The 15,170-nt window shown below is 42.7% G+C and overlaps 2 protein-coding genes across 7 annotated transcripts in view; one reads left to right on the top strand and one right to left on the bottom strand.

Moving 5' to 3' along the window:
- The window catches only part of LOC117965567 (dedicator of cytokinesis protein 7-like), a 56,085-nt gene that overhangs the window by 8,806 nt on the left and 32,109 nt on the right, over window positions 1-15,170 (top strand). For 4 of the 5 annotated variants that reach the window (XM_059007229.1, XM_059007228.1, XM_059007227.1 and 1 more), the window contains exons 3-14: window positions 1,753-1,934; window positions 2,448-2,516; window positions 2,967-3,096; window positions 3,807-4,019; window positions 5,062-5,147; window positions 5,368-5,434; window positions 5,745-5,894; window positions 6,026-6,106; window positions 7,324-7,480; window positions 8,231-8,355; window positions 9,737-9,830; window positions 9,921-10,083. In XM_059007229.1, the coding sequence (XP_058863212.1) occupies window positions 1,753-1,934; window positions 2,448-2,516; window positions 2,967-3,096; window positions 3,807-4,019; window positions 5,062-5,147; window positions 5,368-5,434; window positions 5,745-5,894; window positions 6,026-6,106; window positions 7,324-7,480; window positions 8,231-8,355; window positions 9,737-9,830; window positions 9,921-10,083 (1,517 nt within the window). The remainder of the gene's footprint in view (window positions 1-1,752; window positions 1,935-2,447; window positions 2,517-2,966; window positions 3,097-3,806; window positions 4,020-5,061; window positions 5,148-5,367; window positions 5,435-5,744; window positions 5,895-6,025; window positions 6,107-7,323; window positions 7,481-8,230; window positions 8,356-9,736; window positions 9,831-9,920; window positions 10,084-15,170) is intronic. The other variant, XM_059007226.1, reaches the window with a different exon arrangement.
- Window positions 11,374-14,885, bottom strand: LOC117965568 (uncharacterized). 2 transcript variants are annotated; one of them, XM_059007230.1, is made up of 4 exons: window positions 13,954-14,864; window positions 13,364-13,534; window positions 12,820-12,930; window positions 11,377-12,493 (listed from the first exon to the last, which is right to left on the bottom strand). In XM_059007230.1, the coding sequence occupies exons 1-4, from the start codon at window positions 14,272-14,274 to the stop codon at window positions 12,482-12,484; spliced, it is 615 nt and encodes a 204-aa protein (XP_058863213.1). In that variant the 5' UTR covers window positions 14,275-14,864; the 3' UTR covers window positions 11,377-12,481. The 2 variants fall into 2 exon arrangements, with proteins under 2 accessions (XP_058863214.1, XP_058863213.1); XM_059007231.1 differs by lacking the exon at window positions 12,820-12,930 and having other exon boundaries at window positions 11,374-12,493; window positions 13,954-14,885.

The following is a 15,170-nucleotide window of genomic DNA, read 5'->3' as shown; positions in this document are numbered from 1 at the left end:
TATCAAACAATCGCCGGGAAGACGTAGGAATAAACTCTAAGCGATTTATATTTTTACAGGAAGTTTCCCAGCAGTTCTGTATTGAATGGGGTTGGCAGATGTAGGTTTCATTACTTCAATCCTGAGAGAGCCCTGTACTGGAGTTGATAATGTTCGCCCCCTTGCTGCCCCTGCAAGAACAGCACGTCCAGTGCTGTGTGGGAGAATGCTTGTGTTGTGGACAGGGGAGGTGTGAGTGCTGCTCTGTGCGGCTGTGTTTGGGGGCGGGGGGTTACACTCACAGTTTACTTTCCCCTGACCGCTCGCTCTGAGCACGCATGTCTCCAGAGGCAGGGTGGGGTGGGGGGGCGACTGCATTTCTGACATATTTTCTTCAGGAAGACAGGCACCCTCATTGTTGTATTTTCCTGTATGTATTTCTCTTGAGAAATCTGTTGAGGAACCAGATTCCTGTGAAGATTGGTTCAGAGGGGTTGGGGTGGTCCGGGGGTCCCAGGTTCGGGGGGTTGGTGTTGACAGTTAATCCCAGTAAGGCTAGTACTTGATAAGTCCTGCTTTTTGGAAACGGACAATCACGCTCTCAGAGTGTGACGGATAGTTGTTAGCAAGTTGCTGCTTAGACCAGGTACTCCCTTATAAAAGTTTCCCATCGTAAAAACATAGCAAAGTATAATACAGCATAGTATGGTAAAGAATAGCGAGGTCTAGTAAAGCATGTTAATAAACATGGCAAACCAGGATAAACTCTGGTAAATGGATTGTATAACCAGGGGAAAGCGTGTCAAAAACACATTGGTAAACTTTTATAAGGGCTGTGCCAAAGATAACAGAAGTTACCATGAGAAACCTACAAACCAAAATACTTCCTTGCAAGACTAAAAATACATTTTTTTTTTTTTAGATACAGCAGCATTACTTCAATTCAGAGTTGCTTTTTTTTTTTGCAAGTACAGGAAGTGGATTGGAGAAGGAGGCTGTTATTCACGACTAAGAGGAAACCGCTGTAAAAACCGCTAAACCACACAGACCGCCGCTGTACCCCTGCCTCTTAATACAGAGAGTTCCCAAGAGACCTCTTGAACTCAGGATGTTCAATCTGCGCTTGTCCGGTTTATTGTAGCTGATATTAAAACTTTGTCTAGTCATTTTTTTTTTTTTTTTAATATACAATCAAAGTAACCAGCTATATTACATTTCTGGGACAGCGTCCATTCAGTCATATTAATAATATTCCCACGCAGCTGGAGCAGAGAGAGATTGATAATGAATGCCTTGGTCCTGCTTACTTGTCTGAGTTACTTATCCCTTACAAACATGCCCGTACTATGAGATCTGTTCATAACAGTCTCTTAGCAGTTCCAGGAACTTGTTTGAAATTCTATAGAACTCACTTCTGGCTTCTATTCAGAATGCTGAGTTTGTTCTTAATTTTTTTTTCATCTTGGCCTTTTACCAGCATGCAGTTTGGTGCTCTCTTATATACAGGGATGGAAATCAGACTCCTGTTGCATAGCGGTTTCACCCATTCCAGACTTTACTATGAGCTTGATTAGCCACAGTGTGTATAGCTAACAAGCTCAAGTGTGTGTCTTATTAAACTCAAAGCAAAACCAGGATTGGATCAAAACCGCTGTGCAACGGGAGTCTTATTTCCATCCCTGGTTACTGCATGTGTTGTATATAAACCGAGTAATTGTGCACGTTTTGCATTTCATGCTTCACAGTGTATGTCTGGCCGTGTGTGTTTTGCAGGTGCCCCTGACGGAGGTGGTGGAGCCGGTGGATTTCGAGGACTATCTGAGCACACATCCCCCCGCGGTGGGACCTGGTCCCCTCCGAGAGCTCTTCGACTTCCCCCCGGATGACCTGGAGGTGGCGCTGGAGCCCAGGGAGTGCCGGACACTGGAGCCAGGCCTACCGGACGAGGAGGAGGAGTGAGTGAGAGAGAGAGAAAGAGGGAGCAGAGCTCTGATACTGCCAGCTCAGTGTCATGTGACCGATGCAATACAATTCACGTTTCTATAGTGCCTTTCACCACAAGGATAACCAAATCGCTTCACACTTTAAAAAAACCAAAAACTGAACTAAACCATTACATTAAACGCTGCAAAATGTAATAAAACACAAATTAGAGACAAAAAATGTGGTTTTAATGGTAAAATTAGAAAAGATAAAAAGCTAGTTTGTAAAAAAATTAAATATTTCTGCTAAAGATTGTCTGTCTAGTAATGCTTGAGGAACATTTGTTGCATAACTAGAGAAAATGATACATTCGGAATGTGACAACGCGATTTTTTTTTTCTGCTTTAATAAATATTATAAATATTATATAATAAAAGTCGGTAAATACCTTGAAATAATTATTTTTTGACCGTGAAAAAACAATACAGCCCACGCTATATAGCTCGTTAAAAAAACAGCGCATGATTTTCTTCTTGTTTGTTCAGTGCCCTGGACTCACGCGTGAGGGACTCACTGGGAGTCTATACAGACGACTGGGTCATTATTCAGAGGAGGTAAGTGATATTTAAACTGATTTTCTTGTGCGGATTGTTTGGCACACCATAAGACCAGTTTTTCAATCTTCTTGCAGCCTATTATTGTTGTTGTTGTTGTTATTATTATTATTATTATTATTATTATTATTATTATTATTTGTTTATTTAGCAGATGCCTTTATCCAAGGTGATTTACAGAGACTAGGGTGTGTGAACTATGCATCAGCTGCAGAGTCACTTACAACTACGTCTCACCCGAAAGACGGAGCACAAGGAGGTGAAGTGACTTGCTCAGGGTCACACAGTGAGTCAGTGGCTGAGGTGGGATTTGAACCGGGGACCTCCTGGTTACAAGCCCTTTTCTTTAACCACTGGACCACACAGCCTCCTACATTTTAAGGGATTACCTTTTAGTCTGGTAACATTTATAACAATCCGTGATAAACTAGGATGTTGTCCCTCTTTCAGGTACCAGCGTTACAGCACAGTTCACACCCCCAACACGTCTGAGAAGCAGAGGGAGAGACAGAGAGGCCTGTGCAAGCAGACCTTCGAGCTGGATGAGGTTGTGGACGACAGAGTCAGTCAGGACGATCAGGTAACGTTTCTTTCTGAGGTCTGCCGTGATCGACCGACCGCTCCACGAGGAGCAGGGCTTTGAGGGATTTCAAAATGGTTTATATTCCTCTCTGAAAGAAAATGTACGTTTTTTGTTTTGAGGTTCAAACAGACTTCAAAAAGTAGTTTTTTTTTTTTTTAACAGTGCAAATATTTTAATATTTGAAAAAAAAAAAACTGCTTGGATGAAATGATATCAGTCCACAGATGTCAAAAGAAGAGTGTTGATAACTTGTATTGGACTAACTGAATAATCAATGTAAACCTCCAATCTCTCTTTCCTACTTTCAACTGAAGAAGACCACTTGAAAGCTTGTGATTCATTCTTGTTTAGTTACTGCTTCTCTTTGTCTTAAAAACTGCTTGAAATGTATTCGTTTGCCAAATTGACAATATTCATATACATTCACAGAACACTTAATGTAATTAAATGTATAAAAAGGAAATCAATGTATGGATGACAAGAGTTTCTTTATTTTAGTCATTTCATGTGGTTTATCTGATTTATTTTACTGTGATACTGTACTGTGTTGTTCCAAAGCTATATAGTACTTGTTAAAATTTTGAAATAGTTTATCGTGAAAAAATTGTTTGTCCTCGGCATGGGTTTTTAAAGAAGATTAGTGAAGTGGCGCCACCTAGCCCCCGGAGGAGGGAAATGAATATCATTGTTTGTTGTTGTGTGTTGAGGAGGACCTGAAGCGCCGCTCCGTGTCTCTCGAGGGGACGCCCCGAGGGAGCTGGGCCTCCAGCATCTTCGACCTGAAGAACTGCACTGCGGACGGCCTCCTGCCCTGCCTGCTCGACCACACAGCCTCGGAGGAGATCGACCGACGCAACAAGGAGCAGAGGAGGGAGAGTCGCCACCCGGAGCTGCTGGCTCTCTTCCAAGCCCCTGATGAGGTCGGCACCTCGCTGGAGAGTCCGGCCGTCCACAGCTACGGTCAAATGTGTTGCATCACCTAGAATTTTAGGATTGAGACATTAAAAAAATAATAATAATAATACGAACGTAATTTATTGTATTTTACATCATGTAATCAAAGAACAAAAATGGCATCGCAAAAGTCTACTGGAAGCCATAATATTATTATTATTATTTATTTCTTAGCAGACGCCCTTATCCAGGGCGACTTACAATTGTTACAAGATATCACATTATTTTTACATACAATTACCCATTTATACAGTTGGGTTTTTACTGGAGCAATCTAGGTAAAGTACCTTGCTCAAGGGTACAACAGCAGTGTCCCCCACTGGGGATTGAACCCACGACCCTCCGGTCAAGAGTCCAGAGCCCTAACCACTACTCCACACTGCTAGTAGCACAGTAAATGTTAGATTTTGAAATGTAACATTTTTCAGTTTGACATTTTTTTCGGTAAGCTTGTATAACTACAAAGCAGTATGTGATTCGATATGTTAACGCAACATTATTCAGCAGGTTTCATTCGACTTTATGAAGCAAAATGAGTTTGTTCTATAGGGTGACTCAGTTAGAAATACTAAAAGAAACGTGGTTAATTCAACGACAAACGTGACCTCTTCAGACATCGCAAAAGACTGTCAAACCGTTGTCAGTCAATGCATGTCTGATCATGATGATGCAATTCTACCCTGAGTCACATGACACAGAATTGATCAGTTTAAAACAAGAATGAAAAAAAAAAGAAATAGCTAACTTAAGGACGGATGCATTGATTTTACAAGGGGGTCACGTGTACCACAAATAAAAAAACATGCCAACTTTCTTATTGTTTGCAATGAGGTGCACGAATCAGGGTTTAAATTTTACTGACCGGTTTGAACTGGTCATCCAAATTGTCAGGTTCCTGACAAGCGCTCCATTCTTTGTGTACCTGAAGGGGTTAAAACCGTACTACCCCTTTTGAAATGGTAACACACACACACACATATATATGTATTGTTTCTGTGCTCTTGACAGGATGAAGCAGTGGAACGCTGCACCGTCCCAGAGGTTCCAAAAGAACACTTTGGACAGAGGATTCTGGTCAAGTGTCTGTCTTTAAAGTGAGTGCCGTCTTTGAGTTTGTTCTCTTGCTTATATCTTCAGGAAAGCATGCAGTGTTTGTCAAAGTGATTTTCAAAGTGCTTCTACACAAGATAAAAGAGTACGTTAGTTGACTCTCCTGTATCACGGCCGTAGATGTATATATTATACCTTCCATATCGATTTTTTTCCTGTGTTGGTCTTCTGGCTGCACCTTGCGCTTGTGTGTTTGTTTTTCAGATTTGAAATTGAGATCGAGCCTATCTTCGGTGTCCTGGCCCTGTACGATGTGAAGGAAAAAAAGAAGGTAAGTGTTGGCGCTGCAGACCCTTGAAGGTGCTCCCTGCTTCTTGGGGGTCGACCTGGTCTCCAAAAAACGCACTGAAGTGTTACGGAGCTCTGTGCGGTGTTGCGCAAACACAACACTTCGCCTTTGCTCTGTCCAGTGCTGTCCACACTGGGTTGGGGTCAGTTCCTGTTTTTAAAATCCTTTTTAAAATCCTTCGACGCTGCCCCCGGCCCTGGGGAACATTTCTTTACCGGGTGTCGGGGTGGTTTGGGGGAGTCGCCTTAACCCTCCCACAGGTTCTGATCCAATGCATTGTTGATCCGCGCAGATCTCCGAGAACTTCTACTTCGACTTGAACTGCGACCAGGTGAAGGGGCTGCTGCGGTCCCACAATCCCTACACGGCCATCTCCACCCTGGCCAGGTCAGCCATCTTCTCCATCACCTACCCCTCCTCGGAGATCTTCCTTGTGATCAAGGTGGGCTGCACTGTGGTTTAGATGCTGTGTTGCGGCGGGCCGGCTGGCTCGCTCGGACCCAGCCTGCGTCCTGTGACCCCGAGGAGGTGCGTCCAGCCCCACGTTGAGCGTGTCTTACTTTGTGTTCCCAGCTGGAGAAAGTGCTGCAGCAAGGGGACATTGGGGAGTGCTGTGAACCCTACATGGTCATGAAGGAGTCGGACTCGACCAAGGTGAGAGTGGAACAGGGAAACGCAGCCCCTCAAACTCTCACACAGAGGAGACCGGTGGCGTGCAGCGGCTGTGCGTCTCTGACAGAGCACAGAGTCAGTTTTCAAGTACAGCCACTTTCTCTTAGCGTGCTCTCACTCATAAGTTTGACGATTGCAAATTTCCATGTTTATGATCAAGGAGCAATTAGATGCCTAAATAAATATGTCTCTGTTTGTTAAAGAAATGTGTTTTTGAATATGTATATGTGTAAAATCAGTAAATCTATAAAATAACTGGTGTACGTATAGATTTACCAGCTCGGCGTTCAGTGTGTAAAATAACTCAGGAGATGGTAGTAAGCAATCTCTTTTTTTTTTAATTGCATCCACGATCACTGTCTGTCAACCGTTCAGAATACAAAATGACTGTGATTCTCACTGAAATGCAAAACCTGTGAGCTTTTTCATCTTAATAATACGAAATCACACTTCGCAGAGGCATGAGTTTTGCTGAAGAGATATTGTTATTCCATGCCTAATGTTTGCCCTGTGGTACGTTTTGATTTAAAATAAAATTGAGAAAGTGCTTTTATTTATTTTTTTTACATAAAGCGAAAGACAAGGGGGATAAAGTCGTTAGAAGTAAAACCAGAAATCTGTCTCTAATCACGTCTGTATCGGACAAAACATTAATACATGTCTCTGCTAAACACATACATTATTATTAGTATTATTTAATAATAATATTGCAAGAAGGGATGTACTGAATTTTAGAGATTAATTAAGATTAATCAAATAATAAAATAAAAAAAATCCTAAGGCTGGAGTTTAAGAAATGAATAATAAATTAGTTATTTATTTATTTGTTTTGCCATTAAGCTCCCTGATGTTACTTCATTATTCTGAATTCACCTCACATGCTGTAGCATCATAACTATCATCTCTAGTTATTTTACACATTGACCGCTGAGCTGGTAAATCTACACATTTACCGGTTAATCTATTGATTTACAGATTTTACATGTGAAACCGTAACATCCACATTTATATCGTCCCAGAATACAAAGCAAGTATTTTACAGGAACATTTGAATAATAATACATAAAAACCAAAAATATGAACGAGCTATTCTTTTCATTGCGAATGTCGTAGTTGTTTTTAGCTCTCTTCGAGTCAGTGGTCCGGTATGCTGTCCTCTGACCGTCTCTTCCTCCTCCTCCTCCTCCTCTGTCGTGCAGCACAAGGAGAAGCTGGAGAAGCTGCGAGTCCAGGCTGACCAGTACTGCTCTCGGCTGGGACGTTACCGCATGCCCTTCGCCTGGACTGCCATCCACCTGATGAACATCGTGAGCAGCGCAGGGAGTCTGGAGCGAGGGGACTCGGACTCGGAGAGCGGTACGACCCTGCACACAGAGCAGAGCAGCAGAGCACAGCAAAGTGTGATACACTGCACTGCAGTACACTACACTGCAATACACGGCACTGCAATACAATACACGGCACTGCAATACACGGCACTGCAATACACGGCACTGCAATACACGGCACTGCAATACACGGCACTGCAATACCATACACTGCACTGCAATACCATACACTGCACTGCAATACCATACACGGCACTGCAATACCATACACGGCACTGCAATACCATACACGGCACTGCAATACCATACACGGCACTGCAATACCATACACGGCACTGCAATACAATACACTGCACTGCAATACAATACACGGCACTGCAATACACTGCACTACAATACAATATACTGCACTGCAATACAATACACTGCACTGCACTGCACTGCAATACACTGCACTACACTGCAATACGATTCACAGTCCACAGTGCACTGGAGCATGGTAGTGAGATACACTTACAGTACAATACAATTCACGTTTCTATAACTCCTTTCATCACAAGGATCCCAAAAGCGCTTTAACAGGAACATGGACCTGATTAGCTTTTTTATTGTACTTGTTTGTAGTGTACAAAAATCACTGGCATTGCTATTCCTTAGTAACAAAACTGCAAGATTGGCTTTAGACTGGCTTTCACACTGCTGACCCCTGCAGGTTGAATATATTAATGCAGCACCCTGAGCAGTGACTGGATATGTGTTTGTTTTTTTTGGCACTCAGAACGCAAGGGCACGTGGAACGAACGCAAGAAGAAAACGTTTGAGCGGATGAGCATGGGAGAGGAGATGGGCAACTTCGCCAACTTCAGACCCGCTACACTCACTGTGACCAACTTCTTTAAACAGGTGGGTTCATGATGCTACCCCTGCTGTGCAGGGGCAGCAGCCTACCTACCCTTTTCAGCTCCTCCCATATAAACATTTACCGTGGTACTTCTGCAGTTTTTACCATGTCTGTCCCGTAGTAAAATGCACGAGACTTCTTTAGATTAAAAATTAAAGCACAAAAGCGGTCTTAACATTGTCACACAAGTGTTTCTTTATCCCTGATTGTTGACCAAAAACACCCCGAGGTTTTCGTGCAGGCAGGTATATAAATGATATAAACGACAAATCTCGAGGTGTTTCTGATAAACTTGCACGCTGCAGTACAGTAGAGGAGGCTGGCTGGCTGGCTGGCTGACAGACAGAGAGGCTGGGTCAGCTGGCTAGTGGCCCACACAGAGAAGGCGTGCCGAAACAGGCAGACAGGATGTGAAGGACGCTCAGCTCCCCTTTCCTCATCACAGGCGCATTGCCTGCTGCACAAACAGCTGTTACACAAACTGTGGCTTGCCTGCCAGAATGACAAAAGAACAAACAGAAATCAGACGACGATCAGTCGCCAGGCGGACCTGTGAAATCCCCAAATAAACTCCCTGCTTTATTTACCTGGGCGAAACCTTGGCAGGGATTCAAAACTGCCACGCAGCTGCGTTGCTTTTCGAAATCGTCTGTGCCCCAGAGTACAAACTCAGCGTGTGTGGGGTCCTGCCTATACCTCGCGGTAGCCTGTGTTAAATAAAAGGGTAGCAGTTGCACATTAAATCACAGCATGCCCTAGGAGGTAGCTACTCCCAAAAGCATGGTGTTACCAATACAGTAGTAACAATTCTGCACTATGCTGTACTGCCCTGGAGAACCACTCATCCTGTTGAAACCACGTAAGGACATTCCCTCTTCAAAAGTTCTTGTAAAGGATTCTACAGCTGTGGCCAACAGTTTTGCATCACCTAGAATTTTAGAATTAAGACATAAAAAAAAACTATAGGAACATCGTTTTGATCTTTCATTTCATGTAATCAAAGAAATACCAAAATGGCATTGCAAAAGTCAACCGGAAGCCATGATAGCAGTACAGTCCAGTTAGATTTCGAAATGTCACGTTTTTCGTTAAATATATATGAAAAACTACAAAGCGTTCTGTGTAATCCATTACGTTAACGTAACGTTATTCAGCAGGTTTCATTCAACTTTATGAAGCAAAATGTGTTCATTCTGTAGGGGGATGCAAAACCTTTTGCCACAGATGTAGGTTCGGATCCCCTGCTTTTTATTGACATACATCACCATATAGTAGTGCGTCTGTGTGTGTGCGTTCTGTGAGCAGTATCTTTAGACTGAGGGAGTCACAGATTTGTGTGTGTGTGTGTGTGTTTTTAATTCATTTTCTTTTTTACTTTTTCAGGAGGGCGATCGCCTCAGCGATGACGACCTGTACAAATTCCTCGCGGACATGAGAAGGCCGTCCTCGGTTCTGAGAAGACTGCGACCAGTAACCGGTAACTTACCCAGTAATCCACCAGCGACTGCAGCGTGAACCTGGAACGCGTTGGTTGACCAGGGTGGTGGGGTTTCTCTTCTGTTCGCAGCTCAGCTGAAAATCGACATCTCCCCCGCGCCGGACAGCCCCCATTACTGCCTGTCTCCTGAGCTGCTGCACGTGAAGCCCTACCCGGACCTCCGTGTGAGACCCACCAAGGAGGTGCTGGAGTTCCCAGCCAGGGAGGTCTACACCCCCTGCACCACTTACAGGTCAGTGTCCAGGGGGATTCAAGCAACAGACAACGTACAGTCTGGGAACTCCAGAAATGTCTTCATCTAGACAGAGATGTCTTCATCTAGACAGAGATGTCTTCATCTAGACAATGTGGGGAAGCTATAAAAAAAGGCCAACAAGATGCTCGGATATATTGTGAGAAGTATTGAATTTAAATCAAGGGAAGTCATGTTAAAACTTTACAATGCATTAGTAAGACCTCACCTAGAATATTGTGTTCAGTTCTGGTCACCTCGTTACAAAAAGGATATTGCTGCTCTAGAAAAGAAGAGCGACTAGAATTATCCCGGGTTTATTAAAAGGCATGTCGTGTGCAGACAGGCTAAAAGAATTGAATCTATTCAGTCTTGAACAAAGAAGACTACGCGTTGATCTGATTCAAGCATTCAAAATCCTAAAAGGTATAGACAATGTCGACCCAGGGGACTTTTTTGACCTGAAAAAAGAAGTAATGACCAGGGGTCACAGATGGAGATTAGATAAAGGGGCATTCAGAACAGAAAATAGGAGGCACTTTTTTACACAGAGAATTGTGAGGGTCTGGAACCAACTCCCCAGTAATGTTGTTGAAGCTGACACCCTGGGATCCTTCAAGAAGCTGCTTGATGAGATTCTGGGATCAATAAGCTACTAACAACCAAACGAGCAAGATGGGCCGAATGGGGCCTCCTCTCGTTTGGAAACTTTCTTATGTGTAGTCCATCCTCCACTGCCACCGCTGCAAATGTAAAAGTCTCATAAAAAGCGACCTGAATCCATCAGACACACAGACGGACGGACAGATTTTCATACATGCTGAAGAAGGTCCTACCCAAGTTTTATCTCGATTGCATGAGCAGTTGTTTAAAACCCTAAACTGTGACATCCACCATCGCCCTGTGACCAACAGGGTATAATGCAGGGATGGATGTAAGACTCCCGTTGCTCAGCAGTTTCACCCATTCCAGGTTTTACTACGAGCTTGATTAGTCGTAGTGTGTATAGGGAACAAGCTCAGGTGCGTCCTGATTAAACTCCTAGTAAAACCAGGAATGGAATCAGTTAAGGAAGCTGAACTCCTGGATGCAGCGCCTTTAGATGGCTGCTCTAGCCTACATTCCTATATTCCTCTGACAGTGTAGCTCTGCTACTCCGCAAATAGCCTGTCTCTGATGATGTGGTGTATCTGTGCGGCACAAAAAAATGAAATGGAAAGTTACAGCCGGGGAGAATAATTGACTTGGCAATGGGACAGTTATAAACCACAACAAATACAATGGAGATGTGTTTTTTTTTAATGGTTTTTATTAACTTGGTTTTTATATGTCGGAACATTTTTTTTTTCTTCAAGTTATGAGGTTTTATTGCTACATACTTTACAGTAATATAAAAAACAAACAGACAAAGGAAAGACAGAACAAAGAATTAAGAAAGCTATATATATATATATAGGGGGTTGTAGGGAGATATGCAAATAAAGCATTACAAGAGCCAATCAAATCGCGTGAAAGTTGCCTAACGGCTTCTACATTCACAGCGTTTTAAAAGTCAAAATACAGTAGCTGCATACATGTTTCGCCCTTTATATATATATATATATATATATATATATATATATATATATATACACCATCATATGTACGATGCAAACACAACAGGTCAGCAGCTACACACTAGTGGAATCTGACTTTGAGCTGGTTTGAAATCTGCTTGTACCAAGCCACACCGCCCTATACTTTATTAATTGTGTAATACATAGTTAAATAAGAATAAACACACTAGCTAATTTTAATGTGACGCCTCTTCCATCTCACACAAGCTATCTGATGCAAAGACATTTCAGATGGCATCAGAGTCTAATGTTGTAATGCAATCCGTTCTGCTTTTGATCTTTGTGAGCAAACAAATGAGGAATCAACGCAAAGACATTTCAGATGGCTCGATTGAATGCATCAGTATTGAATATAGCAATGCTATATTGTTCTGCTTTTAATAAATAGGATGTTTAAATATCTTGAAATACAGTTTTAGACCGTGGAATGCTGTGAAACAAGCCTTAAATACACAGCCCTAATAATAACTATATACAGAGTTGGGCTGAAGTGACCTCATTATGGGTTTTCGCAGTGTCTCGTAGGGTTCCCTCTGCATGGAGACAAAAAGGTAGATTTTGGGCCAAAGGAAACCTGGGTGTTGAAGGATGTCTGCCCTTCCCGTTCTTCACTGTAGAAAGAGGAACTAAATGCAAACTGTCTCTGTGTTTTATAAGGTGTCCTTTCGATTGGAAAGCTGAGTAAACATTGCCACAGATTCTCTCTCTCTCTCTCTCTCTCTCTCTCTCTCTCTCTCTCGCTCTCTCGCTCTCTCTCTCTCTCTCGCTCTCTCTCGTGCTGTTCAAGAGTCACCCTGCAAGAGAAAAAAGAAACGCACCGTCACTTCAATATCACTCATAAACAATCGCCTCTTAAAACTCAAGCCTTGAACCGAGAATTCCCTGGCTCCCGGTCCTGCATACCTAACCGCTAGGCTACCCCACCTCCAGGTCCCACAACGGCTTTTGTGATGGCTTGAGGTGTAAATTTAATTATGTATCGATGACTCGTCCTGCGTTCTTAACATTATTCATTCAAATTTTTGAAGGAAAGTCAGTTCATTCTACAGGGGGATGCAAACCATTTGGCCAGAGCTGTACACTACACTGCGCTGGGGAAGTAGAGAAGGAAGTGGCTTGCCTTTTTCAACAGCTGTGAGAGCTGTAGCTGTTGTTGTTCCATCTGCTTCCTCTGACTCTGCACTGAATGCATCAGCTTCTGCAGAGTTTTGTACTGTTTCAGGCTTTGTTCCTGCAGGGAAAGAGAATGCGATCACAAGATATAAATCTCTTGCCGTGTTGGTGGGTTTGAGGAGCGGTGCTCTGGGCGATGACCTGCTCCTGTATTTTATAGTTACTCTTGCTTTTGTTTTAAATGGGTATTACATGGTGTCTCATCACTGTGTATTTGCATTGTAGTTCCTTAGTAAATACACATGCAATGCCACACAATTACAGTGATATTATGCATAGTTACAATGTAATGCAAAATATTTCTGCAAAATATATTGAAGTACTCGATTTAATCAGAAAAGGGGTAACAGGGTGAAATATTGGCGTCTAAGTTCTGGACAGTATTTGAGGAGCTCAAACTGATTCAAGGTTGCAAGCTAACTTGCGAAGCAAGGATGAATAAATTGGGGAGTAGGAAGGGAGGGAGGGCAGAAGGAAGATGGAAGAGTTACCTTGAGTTGAGAGACGTTCTCGGGCTGTGTTTGTAGTTTGGTCCCCTCCAGGCTGCTCAGGGTTTTCTCCAGACTGGTCACTTTGTTCTGCAGGACCAGCTGATCGTACAGCAGGCTCTTGAACTGCTGGTTAATCTCTGTGGACTGGCTCTTCAGCTGCATCTCCTCTCGCTGCTCAACACACCCAAGTACACACAATCAGTACTCGGGTTGTCATTCAAGACTGTACCTTGCTCTGCAGTTACATGCTTTCGGATGCTGAACTATTGGAATTGGCTATAAATATGACATTTCGAAATCTAACATGAAATACTGTTCTACTGTTATGGCTTCTGGTTTAACTTTGCAATATCATTTTGTAGTTTCTTTGACTACATGATGTTAAATAAAAGATCTAAATTATGTTTTTTCAGTTTCAATCCTAAAATTCTAGGCGATGCTAAACTTTTGTCCACAGCTGTACTTGACAGATTTTATTTATTTGACATATGAAAGAATACTGTTTTAATTTTAGAAAGACAGTGAAACTTGAAAACTCCGCGTTCCAGAACTCCTAGGTAACATTCTGACGGAGCGTTCCGGTTCTTTACCTGTAGCTGCAGCACGCTGCTCTCCAGCTCTCCCCCCGCGTCCTTTGCCTCTCGCACGCTCTTTCCCAGCAGCCCCAGGGTCCTCTCGAACGCGTCCAGGCTGTGGAAGATCTGTGTGAACTTGCTGGAGGTGCCGCGGTACATTTCGCGCAGACCTGAACTGAACTGCAGCACCCCGTACATCAGGATGTTCACGTCCTCCTCCAACGCCAGCTGGGGGTGGTCCCCTCTGACACCCTGCCACTTTCCTACGGGCACCGCCCAGCACGGAGCACCCAGCCCCAAACAGACCACCCAGACTAGCGAGACAGACCCCTGCATCCTTATAGCAGCGTCTGAAGCTAAAGCAGTTACTGAATTAGCTGTTTGCAATTAGTTAACGAATCAATACCGGAGTGTAACTTTGAGAGTTCTTTTTTATAAGGAGCTTGCGTTACTCTGCGTATCTTTTTTTTTTTTTTTTTAAAGGATTTTTTCACTTTTATAAATGGAGCCTTTCAATTTTTATAAATAAATAAGTCATTGAAATTCTAATGCAATAAAGGTGATGTAACGGAGACAAGCAGAAATATTATTATTATTATTATTATTATTATTATTATTATTATTACAATAATAAAATCGCAACCCTAAATCCGATTATCACCAGAAATAAATAAATGTTATCAGACCCAGATTAAAAAATGAATCAAACTGAACTAAAAATCTTTTGCAAACTAGCCTTTTTTTTCCTAGTAAATTTAAACTGACTTACTGTACTTCATTAAACCTCCCATCCCTAATTCAGTCACTCGTTGTCTGTACGCTGTTTGCTGCTAAGAGAGGGTGTATCGCTCTCCAGTCTGCTGCTTATATTGCTGAGTCAACTACATGCGTTTTTATTACTCATATTTTAAGTGGTTATCAGTGCCAACCGCCCCCTTGCAAAAAAAAATGTATATTTCTCAACATGACCTCATTTGACAGTAATTGTTAACTTTGGATAACTTGATCTGTATTTGCGGATGGCCTAGCCTTGACCGTTTAGAACAATCAAGCGCTGTTTTAACAGATAGAAACTGACCCCAAGCATACAGGAGATTTCTGTCTGTGTCCATGGATGTGGTGAACTGGGATTGCGTTGCAAAATGGACAACGCAACTTCTGTAGTATTGCAGCAGATCTCGGACGTGGCTCTCGGGTATTTTGAACCTGTTCCTCCAGTGTAATTCTTTGGT

This window comes from Acipenser ruthenus, chromosome 34 (genome assembly GCF_902713425.1).
Source record: "Acipenser ruthenus chromosome 34, fAciRut3.2 maternal haplotype, whole genome shotgun sequence".
NCBI classification, from domain to species: domain Eukaryota; kingdom Metazoa; phylum Chordata; class Actinopteri; order Acipenseriformes; family Acipenseridae; genus Acipenser; species Acipenser ruthenus.
This window is presented reverse-complemented; position numbering and strand designations above follow the sequence as displayed.